The 19,905-nt window shown below is 41.0% G+C and overlaps 1 protein-coding gene and 1 long non-coding RNA gene across 4 annotated transcripts in view; one reads left to right on the top strand and one right to left on the bottom strand.

Annotated features, from left to right (window-relative positions):
• OFD1 (OFD1 centriole and centriolar satellite protein) overlaps positions 1-19,905 on the top strand; it is a 35,957-nt gene that overhangs the window by 3,006 nt on the left and 13,046 nt on the right. For all 3 annotated transcript variants that reach the window (XM_038757308.1, XM_038757307.1, XM_038757306.1), the window contains exons 2-13: positions 177-275; positions 1,415-1,615; positions 2,329-2,397; positions 2,487-2,517; positions 5,087-5,194; positions 6,609-6,745; positions 7,043-7,216; positions 8,950-9,056; positions 15,338-15,457; positions 16,131-16,204; positions 17,782-17,873; positions 19,026-19,215. In XM_038757308.1, the coding sequence (XP_038613236.1) occupies positions 183-275; positions 1,415-1,615; positions 2,329-2,397; positions 2,487-2,517; positions 5,087-5,194; positions 6,609-6,745; positions 7,043-7,216; positions 8,950-9,056; positions 15,338-15,457; positions 16,131-16,204; positions 17,782-17,873; positions 19,026-19,215 (1,396 nt within the window). In that variant the 5' untranslated portion in view covers positions 177-182. The remainder of the gene's footprint in view (positions 1-176; positions 276-1,414; positions 1,616-2,328; positions 2,398-2,486; positions 2,518-5,086; positions 5,195-6,608; positions 6,746-7,042; positions 7,217-8,949; positions 9,057-15,337; positions 15,458-16,130; positions 16,205-17,781; positions 17,874-19,025; positions 19,216-19,905) is intronic.
• On the bottom strand, positions 1,510-19,708 carry LOC119937717. The gene is made up of 4 exons (XR_005454189.1): positions 19,669-19,708; positions 14,734-14,913; positions 6,519-6,692; positions 1,510-1,589 (listed from the first exon to the last, which is right to left on the bottom strand). It is a non-coding gene; the product is annotated as an uncharacterized LOC119937717 (long non-coding RNA).

Genomic DNA, 19,905 nt, shown 5'->3' with positions numbered 1-19,905 from the left:
CTGTTGTGTTGCCAGGAGTGACTGGGACCCCTCCAAGACCTGGGAAATGCCTCGGCCCCCGCGGGCGAGGGAGTTCATTCTGAAATCCCGGTGGTAGCGCGGTGCCGCTTGGTTTGCGAGGGTGGGTTGTGGTTCACCGTAATCCCTTTTATTAACTCCCGCGTCTCCCGTTTCAGTTGACAATGTCCTTGGAATCCGAAGCCCTGTCTCCGGATGAGCTCCGCAAAAGGCTTTACCAGACTTTTAAGAACCGAGGCATTTTGGACACCCTCAAGGTATCTCTGCTGAAATCTTGGTTAACCGCAATGAGTAGAATAATAGTAATTTTGTGGTATCTCTCAAGCTCTTACCATGCGCCAAGCACCGTGATGCGGGAGAGTCAGAACGGATACAGTCCCTGCCATACGTGGGTGTAGTGTAAATAGGGATATAGCACGTCTCACGCTATTTTAAAAACTATTCAAAAATCGACGTTTTAAACTGGTGTTGTAGAAGTGAGAAAATTAAATAGTGTAAATTTGGTTTCTGTTGCTGGGGTCGAATGAGATTTAAAGCTTTAACACAAAAATTCCTAGCTTCAGAGTAGAGCTTTCACTTTTGACAGCTGTGACCTGCTTCAGCTACCCATGGATATTCATTCAGTCGTATTTATTGAGCACTTTCTGTGTGCAGGGCACTGTACTAAGCGCTTGGGAGAGTACAGTACAACAATAAACAGACACATTCCCTCCCCACAGCCAGCTTACAGTATATCTGAATATTCTACTTTGCTGCTGCTCTTGGTATCCAGCACCCATCTGCCCCCATTTTCCAGCTTTTACCTTGAGAGCAGGCCATGGAGGGCCCCCCCTGGGCAGAGCCCCACAGCAGAAGGAAATAACCATAGGGTAGTGAAGAGTGGAAGCCACGGAAAAGATGCAAACAATGATATGTGGTCCCAGATAAAAACAATTTTAGAATTTCTGGATGATCTAAAATAAGTATAGCCAATATAGATTTTCTGGTATTTACAGCCAGCAAGAGGGCTTTTAGAATAGCAAGGACTCTCGGGATGTGAAAATGCTTATTCATTTTTGTTTTTCACATTTTTGAGCTGTTTGAAAATTCTGACTCGTTGAATTTTTCTGCAGTATGTTTATCTCTCCTTTATGAACAAGCCGAGGCCGGGGACCTTGGCATTTTCTCCACCTGTAAAATCTCTTCTGTGCTTTGCTCAGAATTGGGGCCCAATAGGTGCCTATAATGATTATGATTATGACGATCGTATGGGACGGAGGGAAGGTCTCTTCCCTCTTCTTTCAGAAGGGTGCGTGTGTTGCATGGAGAGGTCGGAGCCTACTTAAAATGAACTATTTCTTTCAAGAGAAAACCTTTTTTCCTGCACCTTTTCTTATTCCCGTCTATTTTGACCTAGACGCAACTCCGAAACCAGCTCATACATGAATTGATGCATCCTGTTTTAAATGGAGAACTTCAGCCAAAGTCCATCTTAGTCGAAGGGAGCTCACTGCTAATTGGAGCCTCAAATAGCTTGGTGGCAGATCATCTCCGCCGATGTGGCTATGAATATTCACTTTCTGTTTTCTTCCCTGAGAGTGGTTTGGAGAAAGAAAAGGTAACTGTTATAGTCTCTTGCCCCTAAAATGGGGATGCTTCATCCCTTACCTCACCCTTCCGTCAACCCTTAGGGATGCCTACAAAGTGATCTAGTTTAGATAAGGGGATAACAGAAAGTTGCTCATCTGAACGAATTGGATCAGAGCACCAAATCAGTTTTGTTCAGATACCTGAACTTTTGGTTATCTGGGGCACAGTTTTGTTTGTCCAAGATTTTTTTTTCATTCACCTCCAGGTACCTCAGGTAGTGTTGAGATAACAGGAGTTCATATAATTGATAGCTCTAGGTCATTTAATTCACAGCTATTCTGTTATTTGTATCCCTACCTAATATCAATAAACATGCTATTGGTATTTTGTGAAAATAAGAACTAAGTAGAAACCTTAAAATTGCCTTCAAAAATTTATATCTATACCCCACTGACATATGAATACTATTTTTCTAGGTTTCATCTATTTGCTCATCATTTTCCATAGTTGATCTCTTGAAAAAATATTGCACAACTGGAAGCACCATTATTAGGGAAAAGTTATGCACATTTAAGCTTGGGCTGTCGTCAAGCCTACATCTTTCTATTTAATACTGCATGAAAGATTTTCAACTTGAAAATGGTTCATTAGCATCATATATGTATTTAAAATCATCTTTTTTCCTAATTGGACTCAAATACTGTAAAATTGTAATTTGTTTTCCAATGGTTGTTTTTAAAGGTATTCACTATGCAAGATCTTCTGCAGTTGATTAAAATCAACCCCAGATCCAGTCTCTACAAATCACTGGTATAGTTGTTTTAGATTTTAGAAGTCTTAATTAGCTTACCCCTCAAGTTTGAATTACTGCATGATGCTATATTTCTTTCTCTTTTCAGACTTCGAGTGTTCAAAAAGAGAACCAGAAAGGTAGGTTTCCCCTCTTTCTTTAACCCTTGCAAGCATGATGTTTGCATTATTCTTTCTCTGGAAGCATTAAGGTACCAGATTTGCTGGTTGGTTGGTTTGTTTTCTGATTATCTGAATCATATTTTCAGTAGTTCTGAAGAGCTTAAAGCTCTTTCCCCAAGTTTTAGGTTTTTCAATATCTTTTTGGCACTACTGTGCAAGAATGTTAAAGAATTACTAGTAGGGCAGACAGAGGACAAACAACACCTATTAAATTGAACAATTCAGGAGTGAACAAATGAAAACGTTATGAGTTTATCGAGCGCTTTTGGCATGTAGAGCATTGTACTAAGCACTTGGAAGAGTATAGTACGGTAGTTGATGAGAACTTTGCTGTCCACAAGGAGGTTATAGGCTACAAGGGGAATCATTCATTGAAATAAATTCCAGATAGGGAAGTGGCAGGGTTAAAAGGATAAGTGCTGTGGGGCTATTATATTATGAGTGGTACTTTACTCCATATTGCTCCTAGCAAAGCCATCTGGATAAACTGTCCATTTTCCCAACTTTAGCCATCTTCCCGGATTCTGTTCCTGTAGGCGAGATGATAGGGGGTGACTTTTTCTCGAGCCCTCCTGCCATGGACCGTGAAACCTGAATTCACCATTCATGCTCACATGTTTGCCTCTGGCTCCTAACCTCCTCGCTAGGCCGACCAACTCTGCAGCCTCTGAGAAACTTGTCGAGGGCACCCACTGACATCTCTCCACCTCCCCTTCTGTCTTCCACCCAAACTGTTCTCCTCTCCCTGTCCTAAAGCTCCGGGCAACTCGGTAGGCGTGGGACCAAAGTGGGCCTGGCAAGGACGCCTCTTACCGTTACCTCTGGAACTTGGACTCGGGTCTTGTTCTTTAAGGGCAAAAGCCTGGGCATGTGACATTGGAGTCAGGGAGAATAGCTTTGAATGTCACTCTGCTTTAAGTCCTGATTCCAGAAAGAATTTTCAGTGTGTGTTTTTTGGATTATAGAGACCAAGAAACTCCTCCGTGTATTCACAGAACAGTGCTCTGCACATAGTAAGCGCTCAATAAATACGATTGATGATGATGTGATGTGTCCTGGCAGTTGTGCCCAGTGAAACTTTAAGCGCTTTAAAAAGAGACGGACTCTTTTTAAAGCGGTAAACTTCCTTTCCAGTTTTAAGACCTAGGTATTTCCAGTGCCCGGGATTTTGAATCACACTTCAGGTTTCCCTGATGGTGACTCAGGGCCCATGAAGTTCAAAACCCTTACTTGGGCCCCTAAAAGCCAGGGTCATGGCTGCTGTAATGACTACAGTGCTCTGCACGCAGTAAGCGCTCGATAAATACGATTGAATGAATGAATGAATGACTAGGGTTTGAATGCCCATATAAATGACTGTCCAGTAGATATTCCTAATTTAAGATCTGTCTTGATTTTGTCCTCTTTAGTTGCCCCTACGCTGCTGATATTATCACTTCATTCATTCATTCATTAATCGTATTTATTGAGTGATTACTGTGTGCGGAGCACTGTACTAAGCACTTGGGAAGTAAAAGTAGGCGACATATAGAGACGGTCCCTACCCATCAGCGGGCTCACAGTCTATCACTTGATCTCAACTTCCCTTTTGCTGCCTCCGTGATGCCACAGAGTTTCCTTACAGGAGGTTGTAGCAGAAAGCAGGGGTGGGAGAGTTGGTTAGCAACAGAGAAATGAGTTGCACTCAGCAGATATGTCTGCCGGAAGGATCTTGTCTGTTGTAGCTATTGCTGCTTCATGGGAAACCAAAGAGTTGGACTGGAAGTCCGGACTGAGGGTGAGCCAGACCATTACTTCTTCGATTATCGCACAGAGTCAGTTTTGGTCAAAAATGTTTGCTCCCCTGCATGTGCTGGTAACATGGTGAAGGCTTCTTTATGTTTTCCTTAATGTGAGGTTTTGCAACTTGAATATCTAGATTTGGGTATTGTTCAATTTTGGATTGGCACCGGGAGTCCAGTATTCTAAATTAATGATTCAGCTGCCACCGAGTTGCGCCTTGGATATCTTGGGCATGATCATGTTTGATTTACAAACATGTTTGAGAAGCAGCATGGCTCAATGGAAAGAATCCAGAGGTCATGGGTTCAAATCCCGGCTCTGCCACTTGTCAGCTGTGTGACTTTGGGCAAGTCATTTAACTTCTCTGGGCCTCGGTTCCCTCATCTGTAAAATGGGGATTAAGACTGTGAGCCCCCCGTGGGACAACCTGATCACCTTGTAACCTCCCCAGCACTTAGAACAGTGCTTTACACATAGTAAGCGCTTAATAAATGCCATCATCATCATCATCATTATTATTATTATTACAAAGACCAGTCCCAAAAGAAGTCCTGCAGGTTCACTATGAACCCCAGGGCAGTTTAAAATTCCAGTTCTCTTCATGAAGATATGAGGAGTGGTCAGTAAGCATCATCCTGTAAGCTGTAGGACCAGTGTAAATATCTGAAAGTGTTTCTCTTTTTGTGTACCAAAGAAGTTTAATTCTTGGTAACGGTTATAATAATATGTATGCTGTACCTTTCAGGGTTTCTCATGCAGATTTTAATGGAGTTGGCTGAATACCACCTGTCCAAGGAAAGTTGCAGTACTGGGACCCAAACAAATGCAGCCTCACTTTATGGGGAATCTCTTGGTAGGATTTCCCGTTATTTAAGCTAGCATTTGTAAAAGTGCCTTTTTCAGATGGGTGTGGGGAAGGAGATCATCCTGAGAGGGGAATCAATCAATCAAAAAATCAACGGTATTTACTGAATGCTTACTATGGGCAGAGCACTGTACTAGATGCTTGGCAGAATACAGTACAACAGAATTAACAGATAAGTTCCCTGCCTGTAGCGAGCTTAAAGATTTGCATGGTATTTCATCCTGATTATGTTGACCTCCTGACCTAAGGGGACTCTACAGATTTTGAATGGATATGGTTTCCATAAGATCCCAGCTCTGGAAGGACTCTCAAGAGGGTGTTTCTTTCTATCTTTCTATCTTTAGGCATGACTATCAGTGTGGAGCCACAGATCATTAGGAATATTCTGTGAAGTACAGCTCCCCATGGGAAATATGTAAAGTTCATTATTGTATTTTCAAGATCAAAAAAGTTGGTGATAGCAATATGAACATGTAGTTTTTTAAGTGATCCACGATTGCCAAAATGTGTTTTCTCCCTGAATTTGGGCTAGAACACGGTTAAGGAATTAGGGAATATTCATCTGACAGTGCAAGTTTTTTTTTTTGATTACAGCACAGAATTGGTTTTGGTGAAAAATGCCTGCTCCCGTGCATGATCTGGTGGCATGGCGAAGGCTTCTGTGTGTTTTCCTTAATTTAAGGCTTGCAACTTCAAGATCCAGATTTGGATATTGTTAAATTTTTGATTGGCACTGGGAGTCCAGTATCCTAAATTAAGGTTATATATTGCCAAAAGTTCCACCAGGCAGCAGTGATGGATCAAATGCTCATTTACCCATTTGCATTATGTGCCTATTCCAGAAAGGAACAATGTTATCAATACATGTGACGTGCAAACCTTGTTGTACGTAAACCATATTTAAAAAAGGTAGAATCTGAAAGGTTTTCCATTTTTGAAATCTAAACCTGACTTTTACTGAAATTTTAAAAAGAAGAAGCTTGATAGTTGCCCCCCAAATTATGAATTTTTATTCAGAAAAATTCTTACTTAAAGTCATATTCGGCTTTGGAGACTCCAGTGTATTATTTTCTCATCATTCTTTAGTCAGCAGTTATTTTTATATTTGTGCAATTCACTTTTTGTTCCCAAGTATACTACTTTACAACCATCCCACTTGAATGTCATTTAATCCCACTCCATTGTTTAGACTGTGAGCCCCATATGACACAGGGACTGTGTCTGCTTTAATGATCTTATATCTATTCCAGTGCTTGCCATAAAGCTTAACAAATACTATTATTATTCTTAATAATAATAAAATTATTCTTACCAGAGCTTGTACAGAATGGTGGTTGTTTGCGTGGAGAGGAAGGGGTGTATCTGGAAGATATTTGTGTGACGATATAATCTTTTTTCATAGCTGAGAAGCTTCAACTCATTGATGAGCAATTTGCAGATATTTATCCCCAGCGTCATAAAGCAGAATCTTTGGAAGCTAAGCTAGCTGAATACAAGAAAGGAATAGAAGAGCAACTTCAAACAGAAATGTCTCAAAAGGTCAGTTCTTGGTGTTCAGTAAAAATAAGAAATGTTTTTGCCTATGTTGACTCTAAAGTATCCAGAGGTTTTAATTAACATTTTGAACCTTTCTTGTGAAATAATTTCTGTCCAATTTATCATAATTACCCATTTTAAATTTAATTGGCAGTTTCCTGTATAGTAGCCGTTTGAAAACTAAAATACCTGAAGAGTGTTCTAAAAAATATAAAATCTAACCACTGAAAAAGAACTTGTTAATGTTCCTAGGGTGTTATAGTGCATTATATATTTAAAGCTTAATTTTGTATGTGCTAGTTGAATCATTTTAAAGAAGTTGAAATAGCTAAAATTAGAATGGAAGAAAAGAGAAGATCTCAGAAAGAAATATCTGAATTGCGTCAAGAATTTGAGAAAACACACCAAGCAAAATCAGAAGCCCTATTGTGTCGGGAAAAGAATGCTATCGAAAGACTTCAAAAACATCAAGAGGTAATGTTTAAATTTTAAAGCAGTTGAAATAATTGAATTATTAGCTAAACTATATGAGCTCTTAGATACTTTGTGAGCTTTAAGGTGACTTACTGATATCCCACTTGGGTCATTATTATTCCTGATATTTAATGATTACAGTGTTTAAGGCACTGTTGTAAGTGCTGGGTTGGCTTCAGGAAAGTCAGGAAGACCCAATTCCTGGCCCCCAGGTGCCTTCAGATCCATTTGGGACAGGATAGACGCGCAGAGCAAAAGAACAGTCTAGCAAACGGAGTGAAAAAAGCGGTCAAGTTCAATTTTGGAGAGGCAGGGTTGGCCCCGGTTTTGGGCAGGAGGGGAGATCCTGTCCAGGCAGCAGATGACTTATTCTGCACAACTTCCATAGTCCCGGTGGAGTGAAGGAAACAGAAAATGCAGCAAATTTGGGGTAGTTCTGAATAGCATACTCACAGGAGACTCTAAAAGCCCTGTTGTGATAGAAAGCTTGTCATGGAGTCGTCCGGCTTGGTCCTAAAGCCTGGAGGCCAGTCTGGGTCTAGTTCAGCCTAGGAGGAGTGATGGTCCAGACTAGGGTGGGCCTTGTCATCGTGCTCTGTTAAAAGGACCTTTAGAAGGCCACAAATTGGCAGCAAATTCTCCCAGTATAAGGAAAACCAGGGGTTGGTTCTGTGAGGAACTTAACCTCCTGAGGCCCAGCTTTAGAATCAGATTTCTGCCGGGGCTTTTGCCCATTTGGGATCGGTGAAGGGTCCTTCTATGGCTCTGTTAATCTCTGAGGTGTTTAGCATTCTTGCATTACCTCTCCTAGCCTTATAGTTTCAGTTCATCGGCCGTGGAATTATTTCATTTGTAAGTACGAATTTGGTTAGCCTACCAAGTACGGCTCGTCGATGTTGATTAGGCCTTTCTTGACTCCAAAATTTCTCCTATAGAGTTCTTGACTTCTAGTCATTCTCTTAATTTTCCTTTCTAATTTTTTTTTCCTCGTTTTGAAGAGCTTTTGCAATTTTCCCCACTCTAACTAAATATTTTCCATGCTTGAAAACTCTTTGGCATTGCTCCCCTGTTAAAAGAAATGACTTTCAAAAATGTATTTTAAAAATGATGTTGCATGTTCTTAGGAGGATCACGTATGTTTTGATCTTGAGGTCTAGTATAGTCAGGGAAAATATTTTAAATAATATTACTTTTTACGTTGTTTACCATGCAACATAAAGAGTAATCTTTTGTCGTCGAAAAGATGTTGTGAGTAGACAGTTCTTTTGGGTGTTTTGTAACAGATTGTAAGGCAGCCTTGGACAAAAGAAACACTGAGACAAGGCAAAGGGAATAAATGTAAGCTCCCCTCTGGACTGTAAGCTCACTGTGTGCAGGGAACGTGTTTGATAATTCTGTTGTTTTGTACTTGCCCAAGTGCTTAGTACTGTGCTCTGCACATAGTAAGCACTCAAATAGTATCGATTGATGCAATCAACTGTTGTGCAGTTCAGATAGTTCAGTAAAATCATTGTTAGGAAAGACTGACTGTTCAGGTTGTACAAATAACTTCTATCAAGCTCATCCCAGGAAAACAGAGTCCGGATAATTTGGAATGAGGTCTTTTTGACACAACATTTTGTAAACTTAGAGCTTTTGAAAAGTTGCCTGTTCTATATATTCTGAGCCGTGGAAATAATTGGTCACACTGTGATTCATGTCAAATTGATGAGAATGCACTTTTTCTCACGCAGATTGAAGCGAAAGAAGTTTATGCACAAAGGCAGGATCTTCTGAAAGATATTGAAATAGTTAGAGGCAGAGAAGCAGAACTGAAGCAAAGAATCGAAGCTTTCGAATTGTGAGTAATTAGTACGAATAACTGCATTTTGGGAATTCAGAAATTTGACTTGTGAGACCTTTCAAGTGACTGAGAATGTAAAAAATGTTTTTATTAATGATGAGGTATTTTATATATGTTTTTAGAATTATCGTGCAATAAGTATTATTATTTTTTCTAGTACCAGTTAAAATAACAAAAAAGGGATTTCTGCTTAGAATATTAGGACTCAGAACTGAAAAGTATAATTATTTCAAGATCTATAAACCATCTAATAAGAGTTCCCCAGCACTACATGAAAAACCACATTTATAAATTTAATATGAGGCGTGCGTTATATATTTTAAAATTTAAACATTTTGAAATTTAATACAGCTTAATCTTGTGACTCTGGGCAGACTTGTTTTTCATGGCTTGTAGAAGAATGTTAGGCATTTTGTATGGCGAAGAACACTCAGTTCAGTTGAATTCAGTGTGAATCTATATACTCAGCAGTTTCCACAGGACGACGCAGAAGGGAGTGGGAGAAGAAGAGAGTGGGTTTTAATCAGGGAAGGCCTCTTGGAGGAGATGTGCCTTCAATAATAATAATAATAATAATGATGGTATTTATTAAGCACTTACTATGTGCAAAGCACTCTTTTAAGCGCTTCAATGAGGCCTTGAAGAGAAGGGGGAGCGAATTGTGTGTCGCATTTGAGGACAGACATCCTCAAAGAGTCACGTTGCTGGAAGACCGTCACCCTAGCAGTGTTTTAACCAAATCCATAAGTGAAAACAGACCCTATGGCAGAACTGAGTGTAGTTCAAAAATAACTGGATTAAATTTTCATTCAACTTCTAATTTAACTTAGATGTACAAACCTAGTTAAAATGAAATTCCCCTAATACAATTAAATCAATCAAACATCCTCCTTTTTCCTCTTTTTCAAGCCCGTTTTCATTTCTCAGAAGTGGAGAAGGAAGGTGAAGAGTAGGGTGGGAAGGGAAGATTAGTCCTTTTCAGCTCAAATTAATGTTTAAAATCAGTCAATCAGTTTACTTATTGAGCATTTACTGTATGCAGAGCACCTACTAAGCACTTGGAAGAATACAACAGAGTTGGTAGACATAATATTAATAATAATAATGATGGCATTTATTAAGCGCTTACTATGTGCAAAGCACTGTTCTAAGCGCTGGGGAGGTTACAAGGTGATCAGGTCTCACGGGGGGCTCACAGTCTTAATCCCCATTTTACAGATGAGGGACCTGGGGCACAGAGAAGTTAAGTGACTTGCCCAAAGTCACACAGCTGACAAGTGGCGGAGCCGGGATTGGAACCCATGACCTCTGACTCCAAAGTCCGTGCTCTTTCCACTGAGCCACGCTGCTTCCCTATTCCTTGCCCACCAAAAGTTTACAAAGAGAGGAACATTTATAAATTTAATGTTTGTGAGGAAATGGGTGACGGGATAGTTGCATGAGTTAGCAAAGTAACTTCTATGCAAAAAACAATGGAAATGAATTGTTGGTGGGAGATAGGTAGGGGTAGGAGGGAGAAGAGCTTTTGGGAGGTGTTCTCTTTTTCTATCTCACCCTATGTAGAATATTGCAGTTTTTAGAAATAACTTTTAGAGTTTGGTGCAGATAAAATGTTACGTGGCTCTACTCCAGCAGGGAAATTGGCTTGAGTTTGCTTTTTTTTCCTTTTTATTTTGTAATTGGTATTCGTTAAGCACTTACCGTGTGTCAAACACTCTTCAAGTGCACTGGGGTAGGTACAGGTCAATTAGATTGGACACAGTCCCTGTACCACATGGAACTCATAGTCTTAGGAGGGCGAACAGGTATTGAATCCCCATTTTACAGTTGAGGAAACAGGCACAGAAAAGTCGAGGAACTTGCTCAAGGTCACACAGCAAGCATTTGACAGAGCTGGGATTAGAACCCAGGTCCTCTTACTCCCAGACCCATATTCTTTCCACTAGGCCATGCTGCTTCTCCACCGTGCTTTGTTTGGTTTGCAAGTCAACCGACAAGTCATCCGGCACATTGGAAACAGTTTCCCAAGATGACAGAAGAAACAGGTCATTTTTCATGACAGACACCTGCCTCACTTTGCAGTGTCAAAGCTGGTGGCAAGTGGGATGAAGTTGCAACACTGTGAGTGTACAAGAATCTTACATGGTACATGCATCTTTCACTTTTGAAAATCATGTGTTCACATTGTCCAGTGGCCAATGACTGAAAGGACAAACATTTGCTACAATGTATGTGGCTCTGTTCATCCGTCACCCAGTCAACTGAAAGAGAGATAAACAGTAGCCGTGGCTACCGTATACGTAGCTATATTTCAAGAAAATCATTCTGGGACAATAATTTATGCCTCCTATCCATTTCGGCTGCAGAATTTGAGACTGTCCTGATCAGTAATGCATGTCAATAATGCATATCAGAAACAGCCTCAAATTAGGGGTATTTTTTATTTAGTATTTTCATACAGTGTTTGGAAAGCCCAGGCAACCACTGGGTCCACCTGCTCTTAAAGCAGGCTTTGCCGGTAATCCATGTTTATTACATCCCTTTTCTGGGTTTCACTGATCTGTCAGTATAGTCCCAGTTCTCCTATAATCTCACTATATCCAGAGATATATGCATTGTCTTAGGAACATTTCTGAATCTATCATCCTGTTCTAGCTAAAATGTATAGTGGAAACATGTGTAGTTACTGAACTGAGTGTATTTGCTTTTAGTTTTCATGTTCATATTTGCTTTGAATTCTTTAAGGGGTTTGAGCCATATGGATAATACAGAAGTATGGATATTTAAAAAAAGAATTTTATTCAGTAGCTGCCAACTTCCCCCCCACCCCCCACCCCCCTATTTTTTTTTTTTTTTTTTTACCAGAACTGCTATGAAATAGCAAGATGGATTTTTGAAGTTATCTTTCCTGGTCCCTCCCTGGTACAAGTATTATAAAAGACCAGCGAAAATGGTCAGTAGCAGAGAGTAGGAGGGGAAAAGAGAAGCATAGGGTACAGATAAGTTGCCGCCAGATATTTGAGAGTTGGCGGTATCGTTAGCAACTTCACTGAGCTTTTTAATTTGCCGAAGAGTAATTTATAGTTGGTCCGCAGATTTGCCACAAGAGGGCGCCGAATAAGAAAAACCTTTAGATTTTGTGTTGCTTGAAACTCTGAAAGGACCCAATGTTTGACATTACTTTCCACTTTGAATTGGTTCAACGTTGTAGGCCTGATTCTTCGCTTGTAGGGATAACGTGGTAAATTTAATCCTTCCCGTCTAATAATTAGCCTGCTTTATCGTTTTTGGTATGAGTATTTTTCAGAGGGCTTTTTGTTTCAGGAGGCTGGAATACATTTTAAATATTCTCATAAAATCAAATGGAATCTTCTTTCTTAATACCCCCTCGTCCCCCTCTCCATCCCCCCCATCTTACCTCCTTCCCTTCCCCACAGCACCTGTATATATGTATATATGTTTGTACATATTTATTACTCCATTTATTTTACTTGTACATATCTATCCTATTTATTTTATTTTGTTAGTATGTTTGGTTTTGTTCTCTGTCTCCCCCTTTTGGACTGTGAGCCCACTGTTGGGTAGGGACTGTCTCTATACGTTGCCAATTTGTACTTCCCAAGCGCTTAGTACAGTGCCCTGCACATAGTAAGCGCTCAATAAATACGATTGATGATGATGATGATGATGATGATTAGCAACTTCACTGAGCTTTTTAATTTGCTGAAGAGTAATTTATAGTTTGTCCGCAGATTTGCCACAAGAGGGCGCCGAATAAGAAAAACCTTTAGATTTTGTGTTGCTTGAAACTCTGAAAGGACCCAATGTTTGACATTACTTTCCACTTTGAATTGGTTCAACGTTGTAGGCCTGATTCTTCGCTTGTAGGGATAACGTGGTAAATTTAATCCTTCCCGTCTAATAATTAAACTGCTTTATCGTTTTTGGTATGAGTATTTTTCAGAGGGCTTTTTGTTTCAGGAGGCTGGAATACATTTTAAATATTCTCATAAAATCAAATGGAATCTTCTTTCTTAATACCCCCTCGTCCCCCTCTCCATCCCCCCCATCTTACCTCCTTCCCTTCCCCACAGCACCTGTATATATGTATATATGTTTGTACATATTTATTACTCCATTTATTTTACTTGTACATATCTATCCTATTTATTTTATTTTGTTAGTATGTTTGGTTTTGTTCTCTGTCTCCCCCTTTTGGACTGTGAGCCCACTGTTGGGTAGGGACTGTCTCTATACGTTGCCAATTTGTACTTCCCAAGCGCTTAGTACAGTGCCCTGCACATAGTAAGCACTCAATAAATACGATTGATGATGATGATGATGATGATGATTAGCAACTTCACTGAGCTTTTTAATTTGCTGAAGAGTAATTTATAGTTTGTCCGCAGATTTGCCACAAGAGGGCGCCGAATAAGAAAAACCTTTAGATTTTGTGTTGCTTGAAACTCTGAAAGGACCCAATGTTGGACATTACTTTCCACTTTGAATTGGTTCAACGTTGTAGGCCTGATTCTTCGCTTGTAGGGATAACGTGGTTAATTTAATCCTTCCCGTCTAATAATTAGCCTGCTTTATAATTTTTGGTATGAGTATTTTTCAGAGGGCTTTTTGTTTCAGGAGGCTGGAATACATTTTAAATATTCTCATAAAATCATATGGAATCTTCTTTCTTAATACCCCCTCGTCCTCCTCTCCATCCCCCCCATCTTACCTCCTTCCCTTCCCCACAGCACCTGTATATATGTATATATGCTTGTACATATTTATTACTCTATTTATTTTACTTGTACATATCTATCCTATTTATTTTATTTTGTTAGTATGTTTGGTTTTGTTCTCCGTCTCCCCCTTTTAGACTGTGAGCCCGCTGTTGGGTAGGGACTGTCTCTTTATGTTGCCAATTTGTACTTCCCAAGCGCTTAGTACAGTGCTCTGCACATAGTAAGCGCTCAATAAATACGATTGATGATGATGATGATGAATAGCCTTCAAAGGGTTTTCTTTTCATCTACCTTAGCTTCCCTCCTTTCTTCCCTCTCCTTTCCTCACTTTTTCTGCCCTCTAATTTTTTTCCCCTCCCATTCCATCCTCCCTCCCCTCTCTCTCTCTCTCACTCTTCCCCCACACCAGCCCCTCTCTCCTCTCTAACCTGACGTCCGTAGTCCAAGGAAAGCACAGATAACAGGTAAGAGCAAAGGCCCTAACTGGCGCTGTACCTTCAGGGAGAGGAAGGGAGGCGGTGACTGCTTTTCCCTGTCCCTGTCTTCCAGAGCGGAGGGCTCCAGAGTAATTTCTGCAGCAAAAGCAATTTGTCTGTGTTGTCCTTTTTCATAACTGGCACCAGAGGTAATGCCTTTTCACTTCCACATATATAAAAGTACAGATGTATATTCCAAGTGGGGCTCGAAGGTTATCAGAGCTGAGAGGAAAGAAGAATAGGAGCAGGACATGTCCCACGCGTGGGACCAGGGAACATATGTGTTCGTGCCCGGGGAGGTGGACTCACCCTCGGTGCAAATACACACAAACGAGGCCAGTCCTGTCATGGCCCCAGCTTCTAAGGTGGCCCTCCTCGAGGGGGAGGGTGGATTATAGCCCACAGAGGCACTGACTGCCTCTGAGGCAGCAACTAGATTTAAAAATGACAACAAACCTGCTGGTATTCCCCATGGCGTGACTCAGACTTAAAAGGGGCCAAGTTGGAGCTGCTTCCTTCCCATCTTCCGTGTTCCTTCTGTCTTCCAGTTGGTGGGTCCAAGTGATCTTGTACGTGTGCTAGGCTGGGCAGCATCATTAAACCAGTTCTCACTTTCCTACTGCAAAGATGGACTGCCTAGTGGGCAAAAATGAATCATTATATAGTAATAATGGCATTTATTAAGCACTTACTATGTGCAAAGCACTGTTCTAAGCACTGGAGAGGTTACAGGGTGATCAGGTTGTCCCACGGGGGGCTCACAGTCTTAATCCCCATTTTACAGATGAGGTAGGTAACTGAGGCCCAGTGAAGTGAAGTGACTTGCCCAAAGTCACATAGCTGACAATTGGCAGAGCTGGGATTTGAACCCATGACCTCTGACTCCAAAGCCCGGGCTCTTTCCACTGAGCCATGCTGCTTCTCCATGTGAGCCACATCCATTAAATAGTTAAATTCTCAAGCTGAAATTCTCACTTTTTTGCTTTCTTTAAATTTTTCATATAAAATTTAAAAAGCATTATTTTTTCTTCTGCGTTACTTGCATTTTTGATTATTTCAGGGCCCAAAGACTGCAAGAAGAAAAAAATAAAAGTGTGGATGATGCCCTTCGGCGACGGGAGCTGAGTGTAAAGAACATTGAGGATACGTATGAGCAAAAGCTCAAAAATGAACTGCTAAGGTAATTTCTATTTTTCATAATTTCACACAAGGAAATCAACTTGTCCACCACCAAATGAAGTGCAGTTTGAGGAAGGAGAGAGAGCCTTTGGTTTTTGACAGGACTCTTAACTTCAGTCTTTTTGACCTCTTCCTAAATTTTGTCAATGAATCGAAATGGCTTTCAGTACTTTGGGCATCAAAGAAAATACATTCGGGCAATCATTTGAAGAGCGAAAGATTGCAGTGTGGGCAGTGACATCTAGCATTCATGCAGATGAAGTATTTTAAGTTTTTAAAATGGTGGCAATTTGGGGGTTTCCCAAGAGATACCAGAGTGCCAGGGCAGGTCTTTTTGGCAGTTAATGGGATTCAGAGGGTACTGGGAGCAAGGAAGTGTGTTAAACATGCATCATTTTCCACCCCCTTCATTCTCACCCCACGTACACACACTTTATAATCCAAACCATCTTGTAGGCAGAGAACTGCGGTTGAGTGCATCTTTCCTGTTCTGGAGTCGTTCAAGTTCCAGGTGGCTAGCGCTAATTCTTAAAACTTCAAATGCCCTTTATTACCAAGCTTGGGGCATTTCACGGACCTCAGACAAATGCCACAATGCCGTTATCTGTGATCTAATGCCCTCTTATGTGGAAAACTGATAACAGTGGTTACATTTGTGGGGGTTTTTTTTTTAGATATCAACTTGAACTGAAAGAGGAGTATACAATCAGATCTAATAGGATTACTGAAGAAGAGAGAAAGAATAAAGGTGACCTTTATATTCTGCTCCAAAGCATTTCGGTTATTTGAATAGATTTATTTAGTCCTCTGGGCAGGGATCTGGTTAATTCTGATTTTGTGCAGTGGGAGTTGAACCTATGAAATATTCATAAGTCTTTCCACTATCCCTAATATATTTTAATGTCTGTCTCTCCCTGTAGAAGGTAAAATCATTTTGGGCAGGGATCACACCAACCAACTCTGTGGTAATTGTACTTTTCCAAGCACTTAGAGTGCCGAACACAGTATATTCACAGTAAATATCTCTGATTGTCAGCTTCCTGCCAACTCTTTCATTCCTTCATTCACTCGTATTTATTGAGTGCTTAATGTGTGTAAAGCACTGTACTAAACGCTTGACTTTTGATACTTCATCTGGAGGGGAAAGAATGAGATTACCCGCTGCTTCCAGCAGGAATGTGCCCTTTGTCCGATTCCTGATCTGTGATCCCAGTTGCTAATCTGCGATCACTGGCCCTATTACAGTCCCCTCCTTTCTTGTGGGTGATGGATATGAGCATCTACATGGGTGACTGGTGACATTTTTTGTTGAGAATTCTGGCTGATTTGTCTCCTATATGGATGTGCTAACCTGCCCTACGCTCGCTCCCCCTCCCCGCCTTCCCTTTCCATCTTTCATTCCTTTCTCCCCTCTCCTCTCTTGCTCCCCTACCCTCTTACATAGCCATACAGTAGATAAATGAAACATAGAAAGCCATTTTTCATCTGATAGTTTTTACGAGGGCTCAGAGGAACAATAGGTTTGATCCTTGGTATATTTAGCATATGGTCTAGTTTATATTCAGGCATGTCGTCTAAACCTAAAGGCCATGTTTGCTTTCAGGAAATTGTCCTTGATCAGAGTTTGAAATTTCTGGGAACTGCGAAAATCCACAGTGACTACAGGGAATGATTCAGGTCTGAGTGTTTCTAGGAACTTCCGTCTTACCACTAGATCCTTGGTTTTCTAGTCTCATGAGAGAGCTAAAAGCTTAGGTTTTCCTGATCTTGTGGCTAGAGAGCCAGGGATCCAATCAGAAGAACCAACTTTTCACCCCAAAAAGGGGTGGGGACTAGGGGAGTATGAGAACTGAGAAGGCGAAGCCTTCAAAGAGCTAATTGACCAGAAAGGCACAATTTGGGTCTTTTTAATCCCTATTTGGAAACTCAGTCTTATCGGAGATTTGGGATGAGCAAGGCTCAGTTTGAAAGCTGGCAGACCAAAAATGTCAGTAGGTTTAAGGGAGGTATAGATAAATTCATGGACCAAAAAAAATTTTCTGGGATTCTAGAAAAAAGTACCATGATACAGTTCTAATTATAAGGTGACAACTCTCACAGTTTCTCTGAGCATCCTGTTGGCAGTGTCAAACAGAGAAAGCTGATCTGGGAAATCATTGGCTTGAGGGTAGGGACTGTCTCTATATGTTGCCAACTTGTACTTCCCACGCGCTTAGTACAGTGCTTTGCACATAGTAAGCACTCAATAAATACGATTGATTGATTGACTCAGAAATGGCACTTTTTAATTCTCATTTCACTGAGTGTGGTCTTTTCGCCTTACAGAAAGAGCTATGCATTTGCATGAGGAGACTCTTGCTTTCAATTCAAAGAAGGAAGAACTCAGGCAAGCTGTTGCTCAGGCCAGTGAGCTCAAGGTAATTATGAACCTCAAAATGAAGTGAGAAAATTTTGAAGACGAGCAACTCTATGTAGTTTTCCTAAGAGATGGAGGGAAAGGGGAACCATGAAAGAGAGTAGTTGTGTACCAAACCCCCGGAAGGGGTTGATGTATTTCAGCCACTGCCATGTTCAGAATATTACTCTGGGCCAACCTGGGGTGACAGCACTTTGGCTACAGCTTCCTGACCTGAATCACAGCTACACCTACTGTTACTTCCCTCTAGACTGTAAACTCCTTGAGGGCAGTGAACCTGTCTACCAACTCTGTCGTATTATAGTGTTAATCACAATCCGTGGTTACTGCCTGTAGAGTACTGTTCTGAGCACTGGGAGAGACTTCACAGGTGGGAATTAGATATGGTCTCTGTCCCTCAGGGGGCTCACAGTCTGAGTGATACTCTCCCAAGTGCTTAGTACAGTGCTGTGCACGTATTACATAGTACCATTGAACGATCGGCGGTTGGAGTCTGCATTTGGATCGCTGCCCTTGTAAGCCCGTACCATAGATCCAGGTTTTCCGTAGTGTCCCTGAGCAGATGGTGATGAGAGGGTAGTTGATCCCAAGGTTGCTTCAGAGCATCAGTGACTCTGATTGGAAGAGGTGAAAGTAGGTCATAAATAATAATAATAATAATTTTGGTATTTGTTAAGTACTTACTATGTGCAAAGCACTGTTCTAAGTGCTGGGGGGATACAGGGTGGTCAGGTTGTCCCATGTGGGGCTCACAGTCTTAATCCCCATTTTACGGATGAGGTAACTGAGGCCCAGAGAAGTTAAGTGACTTGCCCGAAGTCACACAGCTGACAATTGGCAGAGCCGGGATTTGAACCCATGACCTCTGACTCCAAAGCCCGGGCTCTTTCCACGGAGCCACGCTGCTTCTCGTGGCTCTGGGCAGTCCACTGGCTTGGACAGTAGTGTGGCCGTTGAAGCCGGAAGGTGGTACGCTGGCCAATATCTCACAATCTCAAAATGTCTCGCAATATCAGATTTCCCCTGGATCGTCCTGTTGCTTTTTGATATTGTGATGACCTTATTAATCAGGAGTAACTACTGTCTAAGTTTGTGATAAGTGCTCTGCCACACTTTATGGTACCTATTATCTAACATGCTTATCTGTCTTCAGCTGGAACTGGATTCCGTTAAGGCCCAAGTTGTGGTGTTGACAAAGCAGAATCACTTACTAACTGAAAAACTAAGGGAGACTACCGACTATCCACTTTTAAAAGAGGAGAAACTGGAGCTTCAGATGCAAAATAAATTACTTAAACAACAACTTGAAGAGATTCGAAATGAAAATCTGCATCTCCAAAACAGTTAGTATGAAATACCTTGTACCGTTCTTTTGGATGCCCAGCACAGGGTTCCCATTTAATCTCTATCTTTTAAAAAGGTTTTTGCAGTGGTTAAAGCGCAAAGTAAATATTTTTAGTGTAATTTTTCAGTGCAGGGTTTTGCTGCTGCTTTCTGTTTGCCTCTAACCTTGGTCTTGTGTAGTACCAATAGAGCTAAAACTTGTGCTTCACAAATAGTTTCCTGACATACATATTGTATTTTAAAAAACTGAAATATTCAGAGAGAGCTGCAAATTGAATCAGGAAGTTTTGCTTCAGAGTGAAACCAGTATGTGAGGAGATGGTAAAGGAAATTTTCTACTTAAGTCCCTAGTAATAATAATTATATTTGCAGGCGCTTAGTACAGTGCTCGGCACGCAGTAAGTGCTCAATAAACACGATTGAATGAATGAATGAATGAATGAAGTACTTACTGTGCCGCACTGTAACAAGCACTGGGGCGGATTCAAGCAAAGTTGGATACAGTCCCTGTCCCATGTGGGGCTCTTGTCTTGTCTTACGTTGTCAAGTTGTCTCCGACCCATCGTGACACCACGGACGCATCTCTCCCAGAACGCCCCACCTCCATCTGCCATCATTTTGGTAGTGTGTCCATAGAGTTTTCTTGGTAAAAATACAGAAATGGTTTACCATTGCCTCCTTCTGCGCAG

The sequence above is a fragment of the Tachyglossus aculeatus genome, chromosome 15 (assembly GCF_015852505.1).
Source record: "Tachyglossus aculeatus isolate mTacAcu1 chromosome 15, mTacAcu1.pri, whole genome shotgun sequence".
Classification (NCBI taxonomy): Eukaryota; Metazoa; Chordata; class Mammalia; order Monotremata; family Tachyglossidae; genus Tachyglossus; species Tachyglossus aculeatus.
This window is presented reverse-complemented; position numbering and strand designations above follow the sequence as displayed.